This window comes from Miniopterus schreibersii (genome assembly GCF_964146895.1).
Source record: "Miniopterus schreibersii genome assembly, chromosome: 16".
In the NCBI taxonomy this organism is placed as follows: domain Eukaryota; kingdom Metazoa; phylum Chordata; class Mammalia; order Chiroptera; family Miniopteridae; genus Miniopterus; species Miniopterus schreibersii.
The window spans coordinates 34,886,426-34,903,507 of record NC_138116.1 but is presented as its reverse complement, the minus strand read 5'-3'; the positions used below and the strand labels follow the sequence as shown (position 1 = coordinate 34,903,507).

General features: G+C 40.0%; 1 protein-coding gene across 4 annotated transcripts in view; it reads left to right on the top strand.

Annotated features, from left to right (window-relative positions):
- Nucleotides 1-1,656: 1,656 nt before the first annotated feature.
- The window catches only part of RABEP1 (rabaptin, RAB GTPase binding effector protein 1), a 102,690-nt gene continuing 87,264 nt past the window's right edge, over nt 1,657-17,082 (top strand). For 2 of the 4 annotated variants that reach the window (XM_081161390.1, XM_081161389.1), the window contains exon 1: nt 1,657-1,912. In XM_081161390.1, the coding sequence (XP_081017516.1) occupies nt 1,879-1,912 (34 nt within the window). In that variant the 5' untranslated portion in view covers nt 1,657-1,878. The remainder of the gene's footprint in view (nt 1,913-17,082) is intronic. The other 2 variants (XM_081161392.1, XM_081161391.1) reach the window with 1 other exon arrangement.

The window sequence follows — 17,082 nt, the reverse complement described above, 5'->3', positions numbered from 1 at the left end:
ACCAATGTCAATAAATGTGTCTCTACTCACTGGAAGGACTCCCTTCTCTTGAGGGCATTCAAAACCACTATCTTTATGGCCCCTGTCTCGTGTTAGTCATCACAAGACAGAGGGTGCACTGGGCTGCCCTATCCTGTACAAAGGTCTCCCTGCCAAGCACAGATCTGCTCACCCAGGAAAGTGAGGATATTAACTGCACAAAAAACTTGAGTCTGTATATAGGCCCTCCACTAATGTTAGCAAGTTTAGGGCAAAAGTACAAATAGATGCCACATGTCTACCCAAGTTATTTAAAATTATAAATTACTCCAACTAACTATTAACATTAATATAACTCTATTCTACTTTGCATGGAACAGACTGACCAACCTCAGAGGGAAGGGAGAGATGGGTGGGTGGGTGGGTGAGATTAACCTAAGAATTTAAATGCATATATGCATAACCCATGGGCACAAACAATAGTGTGGTGAAGGCATGGGGGGAGGGGTATAGGCTGGAGGGGATGGATGGGGGGAAAAAGACATTTATACTTTCAACAATAAAGATAAATTAAAAAAAATAATTCCATTCTACTCTGACAAATACACATCTTTAATGATGTAGAAGACCTGATCAATTTAAAATTCCTAGACTCCTCAGATTTATGCATTTGATTGAGGGGATGAGCGGAGCACAGGCCCTGGCCCCACTGTTGGCCCACAGCCCACCTGCCTTCTCTTCCCACCTCTGGCCTGCACTAAGCATCTGTGAACACAGCAGCTGGAAAGTCCAAACCCTGTGCCACCTACCCCAAACACAGCCGTCCCTTAGCCGCTTTCAGGGACGTCCTGCTTTTGCCCTAGAGAGAATGGACCTGAGGAAGAGGCCATAGCCTCCAGCCATTTGGTGATGGTGGGGAATTCTGGAGTCTGGGGTTCCCAGAACTTGGTCCTGAAGGAATGGCACAAGCACCAGGAGGGCCTGTCCCCTGGAACCTGTGGACTCGCCCTGTGGAAGGAGTGTGGCTAGAGGGGCGTCTCCAAACTATGGGCCTAAGGCACGCTCTCTTGTCCGGGTATAAAGGCAGTGCTGTCTGCACCATTCCTCCTCTCCGCTCTTCAGTGCGGGCTGTGTGCGTGTCTGGCTGCGTCCTCAGCATCCACCACAGTGCCTGGCACCTAACTCACATCGTACATATATGTGCGTAATGGAAAGTAAGTCGTAATACTTTCAGCAATAAAGATAAATTTTTAAAAAAGTAAGTCGGTAACAGTTCCTCACATTTTCCCTCCTTTAAACGCTTATTAGCCATTATGCAAATGAAGGCTGTGAGGCTCAAAGAGGTTCAGTGACTCGTCCAAGGCCACACAGCTAGAAACGCAAGAGGCTAGCCCTGCACTCACTTCACCGTCGGGCCTCCTCTCTCGTTCTTTTTATTTTTCTTTGCCGCTGTCCTGGGGCGGAGGCCTGGAGGCGGCCCCTCTAAACTGCCGGGCCCTCCCGGCCGCCGTCTCCCCCTCGCTCCCCCCACCCGCGCTCCCCTCCCCAGCTCCGCCCGCCCGGCGCTCCCGCCGCCCGCGCCGCGGGTCCCGAGCCTCCCTGCCCACCGGCTCCCGTCCCCGCGCGAAGCCCCGCCCCTCGGGGCGACGTCACGAGCCGCCCCATCCCCCCGCGCCTGCGCACCGCTTATTTCCCGCTGTCAGGATGAGGAGGCGGAGGTCGGCGCTCCGGTCCGTCTCTGCCCGCGGCTGTGGCGGCGCCGGCGGCTCCAGCCTTAGCGGTTTCTCCCTGGGCGGCGGCGGCGGCGGCTCAGTCGACTCCTCCTCCGCCAGCTGAGCCCGCGGGAGCCCGGGACGCCGCTTCCCCGCCCATCCCCTCCCCGAGGCCCGCCGCCTGGCCATGGCGCAGCCGGGCCCGGCTTCTCAACCTGACGGTGAGGCGCCCACCATGGCAGGCGCGGCGGGCGCGGCCTGCCCGCGCCGGTGTCGCCGTGGAACCTCCGGGCGGCGGGAAGGGTGCGCGCAGGCCTCGGGGGTGATCCCGCCGGCAGAGGCGGGAGCGCGCGGGTTCCGGCGCCGGCTGCGCGCGAGGGCGGTGCGGGGGCCTGGGCGGCAGTCGCTGGGGAGGGGGCAGGAGGTGCCGGCGGCCGCGCCGGCGGAAGGCGGAGGGAAGGGCGTGGGGAGGCCGCGGGGGGCCTGGCCGGAGCTGGCGAGCGCGTGGAGGGAGCTCTCGTGGGGTAGCCGTGGGTCCCGCACGTGGGTTCTGCCCCTGGGGAGGCTGGAAATGAGGAACATGCATATTAGTTAAAGAAGAAAAAAAAATCGTACATAGTGGTGGTGTGCTCTCCTCCCTCCCTCAGTCCCTGTCCGCGAGCGCTTTGCACCCACTTTTGTGACAAAACTAGTTGGGATCAGCAACTGGATTTAGTATGGTTCCTTGAGAGTCAGTGTGGTTTCATGGTAAGTGCTGGGGCCTGGGAGCCTAAGGGACCTGGATCCTTCACTAACAGTTCTAGGCAAATTTCTTAGACTCTTGGAACTTCAGTATTCTCAGTTAATGAAGTTAATTCATGCCTTTATATCTTATCTCTAAAGGTGGAACATGTATGTGTGTAAAGTGATTAATATTATTATGGGGACATTGAGGGGACTGGTTTTGAGAGTGCTAACGTGGAGGAAACGTGTGTTTTATAACTTACGTTCTTGGAAGGAAAGAGACCCATCCTAAATAATCGTGGTTGGTTGTCAGAGTCCTTCATGACCTTCTGGGAAGCAGACTTCAGCTCCGCTTCAGAGACTGACCACATCCTTCCAGGTTTTTAGAACCTGGAGTAGTTTGGAAAGAATGCTCTTGGTCTTTGACAAGGTCCCACTGTAAGTAGTTGAGAAAGTTCTTTCAGGTAGGTGTGTTTCTATAATCAGTGTGCGGACGAAGCTTCATTAAGTGTGAGTGGAATGTTGGGATATGATGCTGGGCTCGTAGTAGGCACTTAAAACTTGCCTTTGCCTAACTAAGGTTGTCTCTTGAAATAACTTTTTAATGAAAACCTTTCTGCTTGTTCTTGCTTTTGGGGAACCTGAAACAATGTTACCATGTTAGCAGATTTTAAGGCTAGCTGCTGTCTTGGAAGTATGCTTCAGAGCCCGTTAGCCTTTAATTGTAGGTTTTGTTGGTTGCCTGAGGAGAGATGTCCAGTACCCTCACCTGTAGTTGTATGAGAAAGTCGGCCTGCTGTTTTCAGCAGAGGAGAAAGGGAGGCATTTCTGTTTGGCTTTTAGAGAGCGGAAACTGGCATGTTTTCAGGCTACATTTTAATTCTCACCTTTTACATTTGGTGTCAGGGAAGAAAACTGCATTTTCCACAAACCCCTCTTTGTTACTGCAGACAGAGGCAGGATACAGAGAGCTCCGGTGACTTCTGGTTCTGATCTGGAGTGGTAGGTATGCTTAGCTGGTTGTTGCCATCTCTTGAGTTGCATGGAAACAAACTCTAGGGCAGCTCAGGTGACATGACAGCCTGGAATCAAAATTCCCTGCCTCTTTCAAGATGTAAAATGGTCTTCCTTGTAAATAGGCAGAAGTGACTAAGCACTTGAAAGAGGCTAGGAAAATTAGCTTTAGGAAATCTGGTATTCTTAGTACAGGTTTGTTCCCTATTTTCCAAGTCCTGTGACTTTAGGATGAGATTTTGTTTGCATAGGTTGCAATATTTATTTTCAATTAGTGTAGTAAATGAGCAGCCACAGCTACTGTGTACAAAAGGAGATGGAATTTGGTATATTTGAGTGCTTTGTGTCAGTGTCTTAGAAGTTCATCTTGGGGATTTGACTTAATATAGATCACTTCTTAATACTTTAGCTTTAAGCACACTAGAATTACCTAGTCCTGCTGATAAAGAAAAGGAAAAGATTGCAGAATTCTTTCAGTCTAACTGTAAAAGATAACTGCTTAGTTTTGTATTTAAATTTTGCTTTTATCCCATTTTAGAAGCAATTGTCTTTTATATTCACATTGTTTTCTTTTTTAAATTATTCAATAACAGTTACACACAATATTATATTAGTTTCAGACACACAGCATAGTGATTAGACATTTATATAACTTACAAAGTAATTGTCCTGATAAGTTTAGTAGCCATGTGACACCATACATAGTTGTTAAAATATTATGTTCCCTGTGCTGTACTTTACATTCCTGTGACTGTTTTTATATCTGGCAATTAGCACACTTTAATCCCTTTCCCTTTTTCACCACCTCTCCCCCCCACCCCCCAGCCTTGACTTTTTTGTGTGTGTGCTCGCATCTTTGTTTTCACGGAGATGTGGTAGGTTCATTAAAGAATCGAACCCTGGCTGGTGTGTCTCCGTGGTTAGAGTGTTGCCTGAGAACTGAAGGGTGGCAGGTTTGATTCCCAGTCAAGGGCACAGTACCTGGGTTGCAGATTTGATCCCCATTCCCGGGCCCCCACATCACATCGATGTTCTCTGTCTCTCTCTCCCCCTCCCTTCATCCCTCTCTTCCTTCCTCTCTCTAAAAATCAGTGGAAAAAATATGCTGGGGTATTAACCGAAAAAAAAAAAAAACCAAACAGAAAAAAGAAGAAAATAATTGGTATGTATGTAATTGACAGGATGAAATGTAATAATTTTCTTTTTATTCTTTTTGATTCCTTGTTTTGTAAACTTTTGAAAAAGTTTTGTTCTTTTTTGATGGAGCATCTTACTTGTTTAGAATAAAGGTAATTTCAATAGCTAAACAAATTGCAGCCAATTATTCCATTTTATCTTGAGTATTAAAAGATTATATATAATAGTAAAATCTTCAGATTTTTATTTTTAAATTTTTTTCATTGCCACTTTTTATTTTCTGTTCATTTGTTGATAAGAGGCTCTTGACTTTCCAGAACCCAAGTGTAAGTCTTTTGTGCTCTCAGGAAGAAAAACTGGTCAGCCACAACATTCCTCCTTTTCTGGATAGATTTTTGTATTTTAAAATCTCAGTTAAACTATATCTTAGAAGCATTTGGTCTGATTTTACTTTATTTCTTTTTTATTTAAAAACTCTATTTTCTAAAAAGTATGCATATTAAGAAGTATGTCTTCTATCTCCCAGAGGTAACCACTATTAAGTTTTCATTCCTTGACTTTTTTTGTAGTTACACAGACATTCTACCTTTTCCTTCCGTCCTGAAATGGACATGGTTTACATCAGCGATTTTCAACCTTTTTCATCTCATGGCACACATAAACTAATTATTAAAATTCTGTGGCACACCAAAAAGTGTATTTTTGGCTGATCTGACCAAAAGAATAGGTATGATTTTGATTTATTCACATCAGATGGCTATTGTTGAGTTGGCTGTTGTCTTTTTATTTGACAATCAAAGGGAAAATAAAATAGGTCAGTACCCCTGACGAAATAGTCAGGTATTACATGTTTTAAAAATTCTTGTGACACACTAGTGTGCCTCTTGTGGCACACTGGTTGAAAATTGCTGGTTTACATATATAGATCTGCATTTTTTCTATTTCACTTCATAAATGTTAGCTAAAAGAAAGAAAGAAAAATGTTAGCTAGACTTATTATATACTTATAGATGGTTATGTGGGCCAGGTAATGTGCTATAAGCACTACACGTGTTATTTCAGGAAATCTTTGTGTCAGTAAGGTGGGTATTATTGTAATATTATTGTTCCTGTTTTATTGATGAGGAAACTGAAACCTGGAGAAGTTAAAAGTACCTAGAGTTATATTGCTTGAAGTGGGGGGAGCCGGGATTCAAATTTAGGTCATCTGATGTCAGGGCCCTTTGGCCTCTTTACTAGATCATGGACTACTTTTCAGGTCAATGTTATAGATCTACCTCATTCTTTACAGAGTATTTCATCACATGTGTGTACCATGCATAGTTTATTTGCTTATTTCTCTATTGATGGACAAGAAGATTGCCAAAGATTTTTTTATTATTTTATAAGCAGTGCTGGAGTAGATACACTTTTACATATTTTTCAGGTACTCTTGCTTTTATTTCTGTAAGAGTACTGAATGAAAGGGCATGAGCTCTGAGTGGTTTAAATTTTAATAGCTATTGCTAGTTTACTTGCAAAAAAAGTATCAATTTACATACCTCTAACAGTATGTGAGAGGCTGGATTTCCCCTACACTCTTACATGCCCTGGATAATGTCAGTTGTTTTAAATTTGTATCTTCTGATGGATTAAGGAAAGGATATTCTTTAATAAATAAATGTTTCTGTGTCTAGTGTGGCAAGCCCTATGCTATGCTCTAGAAAATACAATAACAAACAAAACTAAACCCAGTCCCCATTCCTAGGTAGTGAATCAGTTGGCCATTAATTAGATAATTCCACAGAAATATATAAAACTACTCCACAAATATGAGTGTGTGCTACTTGCCATGGACACTTCTAGGTATTTGGAATACAATAGTGGGCAACACATGATATATAACCCTGCCCTCGTGTGGGAGAAATAGATATTAAACAACAAACATAAGCAAATGATATGTATTGTTAGGTGATAAGTGCAAAAAAAAAAAAAAAATGGAGCAGGATAAAAGGAAGGATAGGCTGGTTTTAAATAGTGTAGTCAGAGTAGCCTTATTGACAAGATGACATTTGAGCAAAGATTTGAAGGAGATAGAGGAGTTAGCTGTGAGGATATCTGGAGGAGTGTTTCAGATAGAGGGATCAACTTTTGCAAATGCCTTAAGGAAGGAGTGCATATTGGAATGATGTGGAGGCTAGTGTGGCTGGAATGAAGTTATGGGGATGAGGGGGGAGTGAGGGGAAGGGAGAGGAAGAGTAGTAGGATCTGAGGTGAGGTTGTAGGGATGGGGGCAGATCTTATTGGGCCCTACATTGTAGCCCAAAATTGTAAATATTGGCTTTCACTATGGGGAACCATTGAAAAGGTTTTGAGCAGAGGAGTTATGTGATCTGACTTATGTTTTAAAAAACCATTCTGGCTGCTAGATTGACAACAGAGTAAAGGGAGGCAAGGGATGCATTAATCCAGGAAAAAGATGATGAGGCTTGGACCAAGGGTACATTGGTCCAGTAGGTATGGCCATTAGGATTTGGATTAGTTATGGGATTCGAGAGAGAGAGTAGTCAAGGATCACTCAAAGGTTTCTTGCCTGAGCAACTGGCAGAGATACGCAATGCTATGAATGCCTATAATTGAGTTTGACCCATATAGGGAGGCCAGGAAATGTTTCTGAGGAAGTGCTCCTGGAGCTGAGATCCAATGGGTGAGCAGTAGTCCCCCCCTCTTTTTTTTCTGGAAGGGGAGCAGTAGTCCTCCCCTTTTTTTCCTTTAGTCTGCGTCTCTGGGTAGAGAGAATGAGAGGGAATGAAATAGGTATGGACTGGTCTGAGTGGGCTGTAGCCTTAGAGCTGTAGGGGAAACCATTGAAGGGTTTTAAAGCAAGTAGGTGACACGAAGGCTTTTTAATTTGTACTTCCCTGATAGTAGTTATATGCACTTTTTCTTTTGTTATTCAGAAAGCTTTAATTTTTATGTAGATCTGATCATTTTTAAAATTTACTATTTCTGGGTTTCCGCAGCTTGCTTAGGAAGACCTCCTTAAGTCCCATGTTTATATACTTAAAAAGCACTCATTTTCAAAAAAGGGGACATTTGTAATACTTTCAACAGTAAAGGTAAATTTTTTTAAAAAGCCCTCATTTTCAATAATTTTATAGTTTTGTCCTTTATGTTATCTGGAATTTATTTTCAAATTTAAACAGGGAGTTTAATATAAAGAATTATTAACTAAACAGATTACATAAGAGAAAAAGAAAACCCTAAAGAGTACAGAAATAGCATATATAAGGAACAGTCACTGCCTCTAGGGCTGAGGCAGATCATCCAAGGATGGAACAGATCTTCAAGAGGCAGAGTTCAGTTTGGCAGAACTTGCTGGAAAGCTGCTTTCTGGTTTGCTGGGGGATGCTACCTGCATCTGGGAGTAACGTAGGGATCTAATTTTATTTTTTTTCCAAATGGATAGCCAATTTTAACACCATTTACAATATTCCATGTATTTGGTTTGTTTATTATAACTTGATCAATCTCCCAACCACTAAACTTGCAGATGCTTGATCTGAAAACACTGTGCTTACCTCACAGTCTTTATTTAAAAAATTTTTTTATTGAAATTATTGGGGTGACATTGGTTAATACAATTATGTAAGTTTCAGGTGTACAATTCTATAACACATCATCTGTATATTGTGTTGTGTGCTCACCACCCAAAGTCAGATCTCCTCTGGTAATCACCATACTGTGGTCTGTGTCTATGAGGTTTGTTGTTGTTGTTTTCTTAATCCCTTCACCTTTTCACCCAGCCCCCCCCCAACAGCTGCCAGTCTGTTTTCTGTATCTATGAGTCCGCTTCTGTTTTGGTTGTTAGTTAATTTTGTTCATTACATTCCAAATATAAGTGAAATCATGCGGTACTTGTTTTTCTCTGACTGGCTTATTTCACTTATAATACTCTCCAGGTCCATCCATTAGGTACCCTAATGTGAACTGAGGAGGTGCCTAGCTACAGAGTTTTCCTCTGTTTGAAGAGCTGTGAAGGAAGGTACCTTTATTCCGTTTCCTCATTAGATACCGAAAACTTTTCCAAGTGGTAGTCTGATTTCAGTTTGAATGCTTCTGGAGAGAAGGAACTCACTACCTCCTAGTTTTGACTAGTTCTAATGTTATCTTTTAATTAAGCGAAAACTTGCCTCACCAAAACTTCTACCCACTGGTTTTTGTTCTCTCCTCTAGGACCACACAGTGGAAATCAAGGCATCCTCCCTGTTGGTCTCAAGAAATTTGATAACATTATGTCCTTCCTAAATATTCTTTTTATTTCTCCTATCATATGGTTTGAATCTACTTTGACATTCTTTTGATTCTCGTTGAGACAGATTCCAATTGTTAATGACTTTTGGTGGTACCTGACTTTCTGTAATGAACGTAGCCTTTAGAGAGTAGTAGATACAGAGACATATCACTGAAAGGAATTCTAAAGACAGTTGTCTTCCTTCATTTTACAGATCAGGAAACTAGGGATTAAAAAAGTGAAGCCCTGGCCAGGTGGCTTGGTTGGTTGGAGCATCATCCTGTGCACCAGAAGGTTGTGGGTTTGATTCCTGGTCGGGGCACGTATTCAAGGCAGCTTGATTGAGGATCGATGTTTCTCTCTTTCTCCCTTCCTCTCTCTCTCAAATCAGTAAAAATACATCCACCCTAGCTAGTTTGGCTCAGTGGTTAGAGCGTCGGCCTGCAGACTGAAGGGTCCTGGGTTTGATTCTGGCCAAGGGCACGTACCTTGGTTGCAGGCTCAATCCCCTGCCCTGGTTGGGGCGCGTGTGGGAGGCAGCTAATTGATGTGTCTCTCTCACGTTGATTTTCTCCCCCCATTCCACTCTCTCTGACAAAGCAAAAAAAAAAAAAAAATCCTCAGGTGAGGATTATAAATAAGTAAGTAAGTAAGTAAATAAATAAATAAATAAATAAAATAAAAACATATCCTCAGGTGAGGATTGAAAATAAAGAAATGAAAGTGATGTGTTGTAGCTGAGTCGATGCTCCTTTCCTTATGGAGCATAAAGTCTAGTGGTGAATACAGACAGATTCCATGAGGAAAGGGCATTTTGTCTGGCCAATGATAGTATCCCTAGCACAGTGCTTACCACAGGATAAATATGAGCTATAGGTATTTGTTGAAAGAAAGAGCACAACGTGCAGTTACAATAATGTGGTAAGCTCTTCCACATTCACAATATTTGACAAAATGTAGTAGGAACATCTTACATCATTCAGGAAGCTTAGTTAACATAGGGACCCTCCCTTTAATCCACCCTCACTGTACCCCAAGTTATATCAGAGAAAGTGGCCTAGAGAGTTGGATAGAATTTTTGACAGATGGAAATGGTGCCTTGGAGAAAGATTTTAGAGGAGAGCAAGAATCTTTGCAGGTGTGGATTGAGTATATACAGAGATAAGAAACAGGTGTCACGTGTTTAGAGAGGTTTGAAAAAGGAAATTAAGCTTGAATGGTGGAAAGCTTTGCTGCCAGCACAGGAGTTTGGGTTTTTCTAGATGATGTGGCTAGGACTGTGGTTTGGTTTTAAGGAGATTGGTTAGGCTATCGCTGCGGCTCAGGAAAGAGATGATGGGATTATCACTTATATCAGTGGGAATGGAGAAAAGATAGTAATAGATGTTAGAAATATGGTGGTGTTAAAATAGCAACTTTCTGAGCATTTGGTTTGGGGAGCAGGCAGGAGAGAGAGAGGATTCTGAAAATGTAGATGTAGTTTACCAACGTAGGCAACCAGTGGGAGGGCAGATTTAGTAGTAGAAAGTGGTAAACTTGTTTTTGGTGTGTTGATGTGGAATAGTGGGCAAGCCATGTAGGAATACCTAATAGCCTGGAGCTCAAGGAAGAAATCAGGGGTGTAGATATACTTTTGATAGTCAAATGCTTAGAAATCATCCAGGATGAACACTGCTCATTGCTTATGCTTATTGCAGGATGGGCCTTGTGTTGGGGATATTAACAAAAGTACAGGTTGTGAGGAAGGCCACAGATAAAACTGATGGATTGGGTGAGGAAGAGGAAACTCATGATTAATCATAAAACAGGAGGAAAATTAGCATTAGAAGTCAGTATTAGAGCAAGTGTGAAGGAGGAGGGGGATGGTCACCAGTGTTAAATACTACCTAGAAGTCAGATGAAGACAAGTGGTCATTGCAACTAAGCAGTCATCAGGACCTTTGAGAGAAGAGTTTCTGGAAGGAAGGAGTAAAATAGAGGCAGCACGTATAGACTAAATTTTAAAATCATGATGGTGCACACATAAGTAGGGCGCTCACTTGAGAGAGGTGATAGAGTTGTGACAAAATGTGTGTTTGTGTGTATGTTTTAAGAATAGAGATTTAAGTCATTGTAGATGCTGGAGAAACCGCCAATGGAAAGGGAGAGCCTAAAGATATCAAGGTCTCTGAGCAGTTGAGAGCAGGTAAGATAGGTGAGGAGGCTGAGTGTCAATAGGAGAGACAGGGATCTCATCCTCCAGAACAGAAGGGAAAAAAGAAAGGATGAGTGAGAGAGAAAGGTAGAGAAAACCCTGAGGTAGAAGAGAAACTAAGTATATATGTGTAGCCTCCATTCTTTTCTTCATTTATTCAACATACATGGTTTGAGTATGAACTGTGAACAGAGCAGACAAGGTGCCTGTCCTCATGGAGGTCATGGAGGTTGTAGTTTTGATACCTTCATTACAGTCATGTAGATTAGGTTGTTTATACTCACCTGAGTTCATCTTAACCACAAAACACAGAAAATAATTGGGCTATTTTCCCAGTTATCCAAAAGATGACATCATTAGTACGATTCTAGATGCACAGGAGAGAAGTTAATTCATTATATACATTGAATACTTTGGGCATTAGGGCTAATTTTGTCATGGAACATGGATTCAGAAAGGCTGTAGAGTAATAATTACAGGATATGATTATATCCTTATTGTGGGAAATCTGATGGGGGGAGGAGCAAACTATGATTTGGGTTGCCATTCTTTTGGTTATGGCTTAAAAATCAAGACAAACTTGATATTTATCATTTAAACCCAAATTGATTCCTACTTTCTCTAAACTCCTGCGTTTATTATCTATAAATAAACTCTTGCTGCCTACTTCCGATCTAGATCTTATATCCCCAATTTTTTTAGCAGAGTCGGAAGCTACTATTTTATTTTATGTCTTTCATTTTATTGTGAACCTAGTAAGCCCCTGTAGAGGGTAACAAAAGGGACATTAACAGTTTAGATCCATCTCTGTTGCAAAAATTTGTTCTTCATTTATTCCTAACATAAAAATCTAGTCTTTCTACAACACTTCCACTTTTTTATGGAATTTTTAGAAAATTCCTAATTTTGTTGGGCCCAGATCACTTTCCTACAACTTCTGTACCTTGGTTCTGTCCTCTTGAATGAATCCGAAATTAGACTACTTTCACTTCCACAAAAAGGGTCTTCAGATAGTTAAAGAACTTCTTCCATCTTGGCAGTTTCTCAAATGAGGATTCTATATACTCTCATCATTCTTCTTGGCTTCCTCTAGTAGGTTAGCCAGATGTTCTAACACCATGTAGTTTGTTAGTGCTCTTCATAAAAAAGTGCACCTAAAATTGGTGAATGTATTCTAGACAGAATCGATGTGACTTGTGCAAAGAACAGCAAAAATACTCTTTTTTGATGAAGACCCTCAACTCTTTTTAATGTAGGCTAACATTCCCTCAGTTTGTTTTAATTCACTGTATCATATTAGTTCATGATAAATTGGCAACTGTGATTTTTTAAAAAATATATGAGTGTGCAAAGATATATACAAGGATAGTAACTGCAGCATTATTGTAATGGCATAAATATTCATCAATAGGAATGAGTTATTTCAAAAGTAATGCATAATCTGTATCAAAAAGAACAATCAGGTGTGAGTACCAGCTGCAACTATAGCCAAAGAGCTGCTGTGCTGGAGACACCCCTATGGAGCAGGATTTACTTCAGTGGAGCTTTGGTGTTCGCCAAGTGCGCCCCTTGAGTTTGTCACTTGTGGATGTGGTAGTGTTGTAATCCAGTGTGATCGAGTCTGATCACCAGGTGCACTGTCTCTGGGGCCTCCCGGGAGGTGCAAAGTCAGCCTGTGCCAGTGCCTTCCCCAGGGCCAGCCAGCATGAGCTACACAGCAAACCGTAGTTGGCTGGGCTTGGAGGTGCCCAGGAGAGGCCAAGCTATGAGCCAATGCAGGCTGCTGCTAGTGCCTGGGGCCGCTTATCAAGCTGTATGGGGCCCGCTGCTGCTTATTTGAGAGATTTTAGGAAAGTCCTAAGCATGAGGCTCGAGAGGCCACTTGCACAGAAAAGCCACTGGAAATGGCCTGGATGAGCCTGCAGGTGGGGGGGGCGGGGATACTTTTTTTTTTTTTAAATATATCTTTATTGATTTCAGAGAGAGGAAGGGAGAGAGAGATAGAAACATCAGTGATGAGAGAGAATCATTGATCGGCTGCCTCCTGCACGGCCCCTGCTGGGAATCAAGGAGCCTGCAACCCGGGCATGTGCCCTGACTGGAATTTGAACCCTGATCTCCTGGATCCTAGGTTGATGCTCAACCGCTGAGCCACGCTCGGCTGGGCAAGGGGATAAATTTTTTGAACGGTATTACTGAGCGAAAGAATATGCACATTTAAAAATTTAATGGCAAATGCTAAGTTCTCTTTCAAAAAGGTTTGACAATTTACAGGCTGACCATTGGGTAGAAGAGGGCTTATAGCTCTTTAACAAATTAAGTTCTTTGCATGTGGGGATGCTGATCTCTTTTTCACGTGTGTACCAAGTATAGAAAAATTTCTCCCAGTTTTTAAATTTTGAGATATTTTGGCATATGGAAATATTTTAATTTTTATGTGATTTATCAGTTTTTTCCTTTATGGCTTCCAAGGTTTACTTCTATCTCTTTGTGTTATCATCTAGTATTTACTTTTCAATGTTTGATCACTTGGGATCAATTTATATACACCAGTTGATCCCATCAATTTATATCAGTTTATTTTGATGTAAGCATTGAGATAGGAATGTTCTTGCACCATCTAATGATTAATTCCTTTTTCTCCATTGATTTTGAAATGCCACCATTTATTACATGCCAAATATCCAGAAATACTTGAGCTCATTTCTGGATTGTATTTTGTTCAATTGATTTATCTATTCCGGTGTCAAACTGCATAGTTAAAATTGCTGTTCCTTTCTATTTTCTAATGTTTTAATATTTTAAAGAGGCAGGAACCCTTCATTTTCTAGAATTTTCCTTAGCTATTCTTAGGTATGTATTTATTCAGAGAAAATTTGGAATGATCACTTTAAGTCTGTCCATCATCCTAAATGCCCCCCCCCAACCCTGTGCAAAAACCCCCACACCCCTCATTGATTGAGTTTATAAATTAAGGAGACCGTGTAACATCGTTACCAGAAAAGTGCCTTATGGCACTTTCAATGCATTAATTATGTTATTTTATCTTCCAAATTCTTTAAGGGTGATATTTCTATTTCACAGTTGAAATAAAAGTTTAGTAACTTGTCCAGGATCCAGGTCCCATGACTATTTTCACTTTACCCAACTATCTCTCAGGTTAGTTTTAGTTAAGTAAACTCTTAGGTCATTAAAAAAAAGGGCAAAATTAAAACAAAAACTGAAGTTTCTTATTTGATCATAAAGTGCAAAAAAAAGTGTAACAAAAACTAGATTTATCCAGCATCCAGTGTATTTCTGGTCATGTTTTAGATCTACAGAGAAAAAATTTTAAAGCAGTTGATCATATTGCATATGTAGTTTTGTATTCTATTTTAATTATGATGTGAAATTTCCTTGTGTTGTAAGTTATTTTTCAAGAAACATTGGTTTTAAGACTGTAGTTTATCATATGAATGTATTATAACAATTATTTTGGTATTACTGGCTATTTGATTATTTGTAAGATACTACTGTTAATAATTAAGGACACTATAGGAGACATCTGTGGCCATTAACCTTTGATATCATCTTTGATTATTTCCTAGAGAGTTCTGGATAAAAAAAAGTACGGGGTTTTGATACTACATTGCCAAATTGTTTTACAGGAATCCAGTTTTAGTTTACATGTCTTCTGTTAGTGCTGATGTCTGTTAGTGTCACCTTACCCTTGTTAACATTAAGTATAGACTTAACATTTTCTTGCCAATAGCATAGGCAAAAAATGGTATCTTATTGCTGTTTTAAGTTGCATTTTTAGCATGATTGGCCTTTAAAAATATATATTAGACATTTATTTTCTTTCTTTGTGCATTGCCTCTTCATATCTTTTGCCATTTTCTTATTAATATCTTTTATTAATATCTTATTAATATCTTTATTTCATAGATATGGGCCTTTGTCTTTTATTTGTCACATATATTTTCCAAGTTTGCCCTTTGTCTTATTTTGGCTTTTTGGTAATTTGTGATACAGAGAAGTCTAGGATTTTATTTGAACAAACTTTACAGTGCTTTGATACTTTTAGATGTCAATTAGATATCCATTTACAATTTCTTTATGTTTAAATTTTTTAAAACAGGACAATTTTTTCCAATATTATTTCAATTTTTAAGTTGTTTCTATATGAGCCAATTGTCAAGTTAGGTCTTCTGCATCTTGTATTTAAGTCATTTATTTTCTTTCTGCAAATAATTATTTTATAAATTGAGGTAAAATTTATACTGCCTTTTGCAAACAACTCAGAAATGCAGGAAAGCATAAAGAATAAAATGATGGTCACCCAAAGATAATTTCCAGTATATTATCTTTCTAGAGTTTTCACATGTGTATTAAAATGTATTAAAAAATCTCTTAAAATTCATTAAAAATTGTACCTTTATAGGATGCTGTTCCCACTTAAATGAAGAGATGTTCATGATTAAATTATAAATGTTATTTTTAATGACTGATAGTATTCCATTGTATGGATCCTATAATCTGTTTAATTAATTCTTGGTAAATAAGTTAAAAAATGTTTTCCTGTTATGAATAAGTGTAGTGAAATCCTGATACATATCTCTAAATATTTGTGCAAATACTTCCCTTAATAAATCCCTATCAGTTGTGTCAAAGGTTATGTATATTTAAAATTTGATACTTTGATATGTTTACATTTTGATATATTTTGTACCAAGCAGGAACATTTCTGGTTCAGAACAATTGGAAATCTAACCCCTACTGGCTTAAACAAGTCAAAGATGTGTGTAGCAAGTTCAAAAGTAAACAGTCCAAGGCTGCTCAAGGATGTCCAGGATCCAGGTTCCTTCTATTTTTTACTTCCCTCCTCTGTAGGCCCATTTACTCACATCTTTAGTATTTTTTTTCTTGAAGATTTAGTTCTGATTTTCTTTTAGGAATATTTATTTCTTTAGATCTTCTGGTATTTTCATCTTAGTTCCATTTGTTGGGTTCTCTACTTTAGGCATATGGATCATGCTAATATTGGACACACTTTGTTTCCCATAGCTATTTCTTCTTTAATTGCTCTATGTCCCCCCCGCCCCCCCTTGTAATTCACTGAATTATTTCAGGTCTTTATTTGCTTAACAAATTGATTACATTAATGGATTTCCTAATGTTGGGGAGATTTTGTATAATTGGTATAAAATGAACTTGGTTGTGATGGATTGTTCTTCTAATATGCAGCTGGATTTGATTTGCTAATGTTTAAAATGTTTTTTGTCAGTATATTCATAAGTGAGATTGGCCTAGAGTTTTCCATTTTGATACTATCTTGGGTTTTGATACCTTGGTTATACTGGCCTGGTAAAAATATACTGGGAAACATCCCATCTTGTACTATGCTGAGGACAGTTTAAATAGTATAGGGAATATTTATATTCCTTGTAGATTTGACAAAATTTATGTTCTCTCTCAAGATTCATCTTGAAACTTGTATAGATATTTCACAATTGTTTTTTTCATTTTAAATCATTAGATATTGGCTTGTTTCTGGAATTTTAACTGATACTACAGTCACCATTCTTGAAATTAAGTTTTTATGCATATCCATGATTACTTTTTAAAAAAATTTATCTTTATTGTTGAAAATCATGATTACTTTTAAAAAAAAAATGTCTTTACTGATTTTTTAGAGAGAGAGGAAGGGAAAGGGAGAGAGAGAGAGAAACATCCATGAGAGAGAAACACCAGCATCGATCAGCTGCCTCCTGCACACTCCCTTCTGGGATTGATTGTGCAACCTGGGCATGTGCCCTGACCAGGAATCAAACCAGTGACCTCTTGGTGCATGGGTCAGTGCTCAACCACTGAGCCACACTGGCCGGGCTCATGATTACTTCTTTAGGATAAACTCTTGGCAGTGAAATTGACTTGGTTAAAGAGTATACAAAATGTAAGCCTTTTTGCTTTTGATTATCACATAGTGATATGTCTTAAAATGTATGTTGGATTTGTTTTAGCCAGATATGATAAGGTGACAGACACAGAGACAACTACCTTCGAAAGGA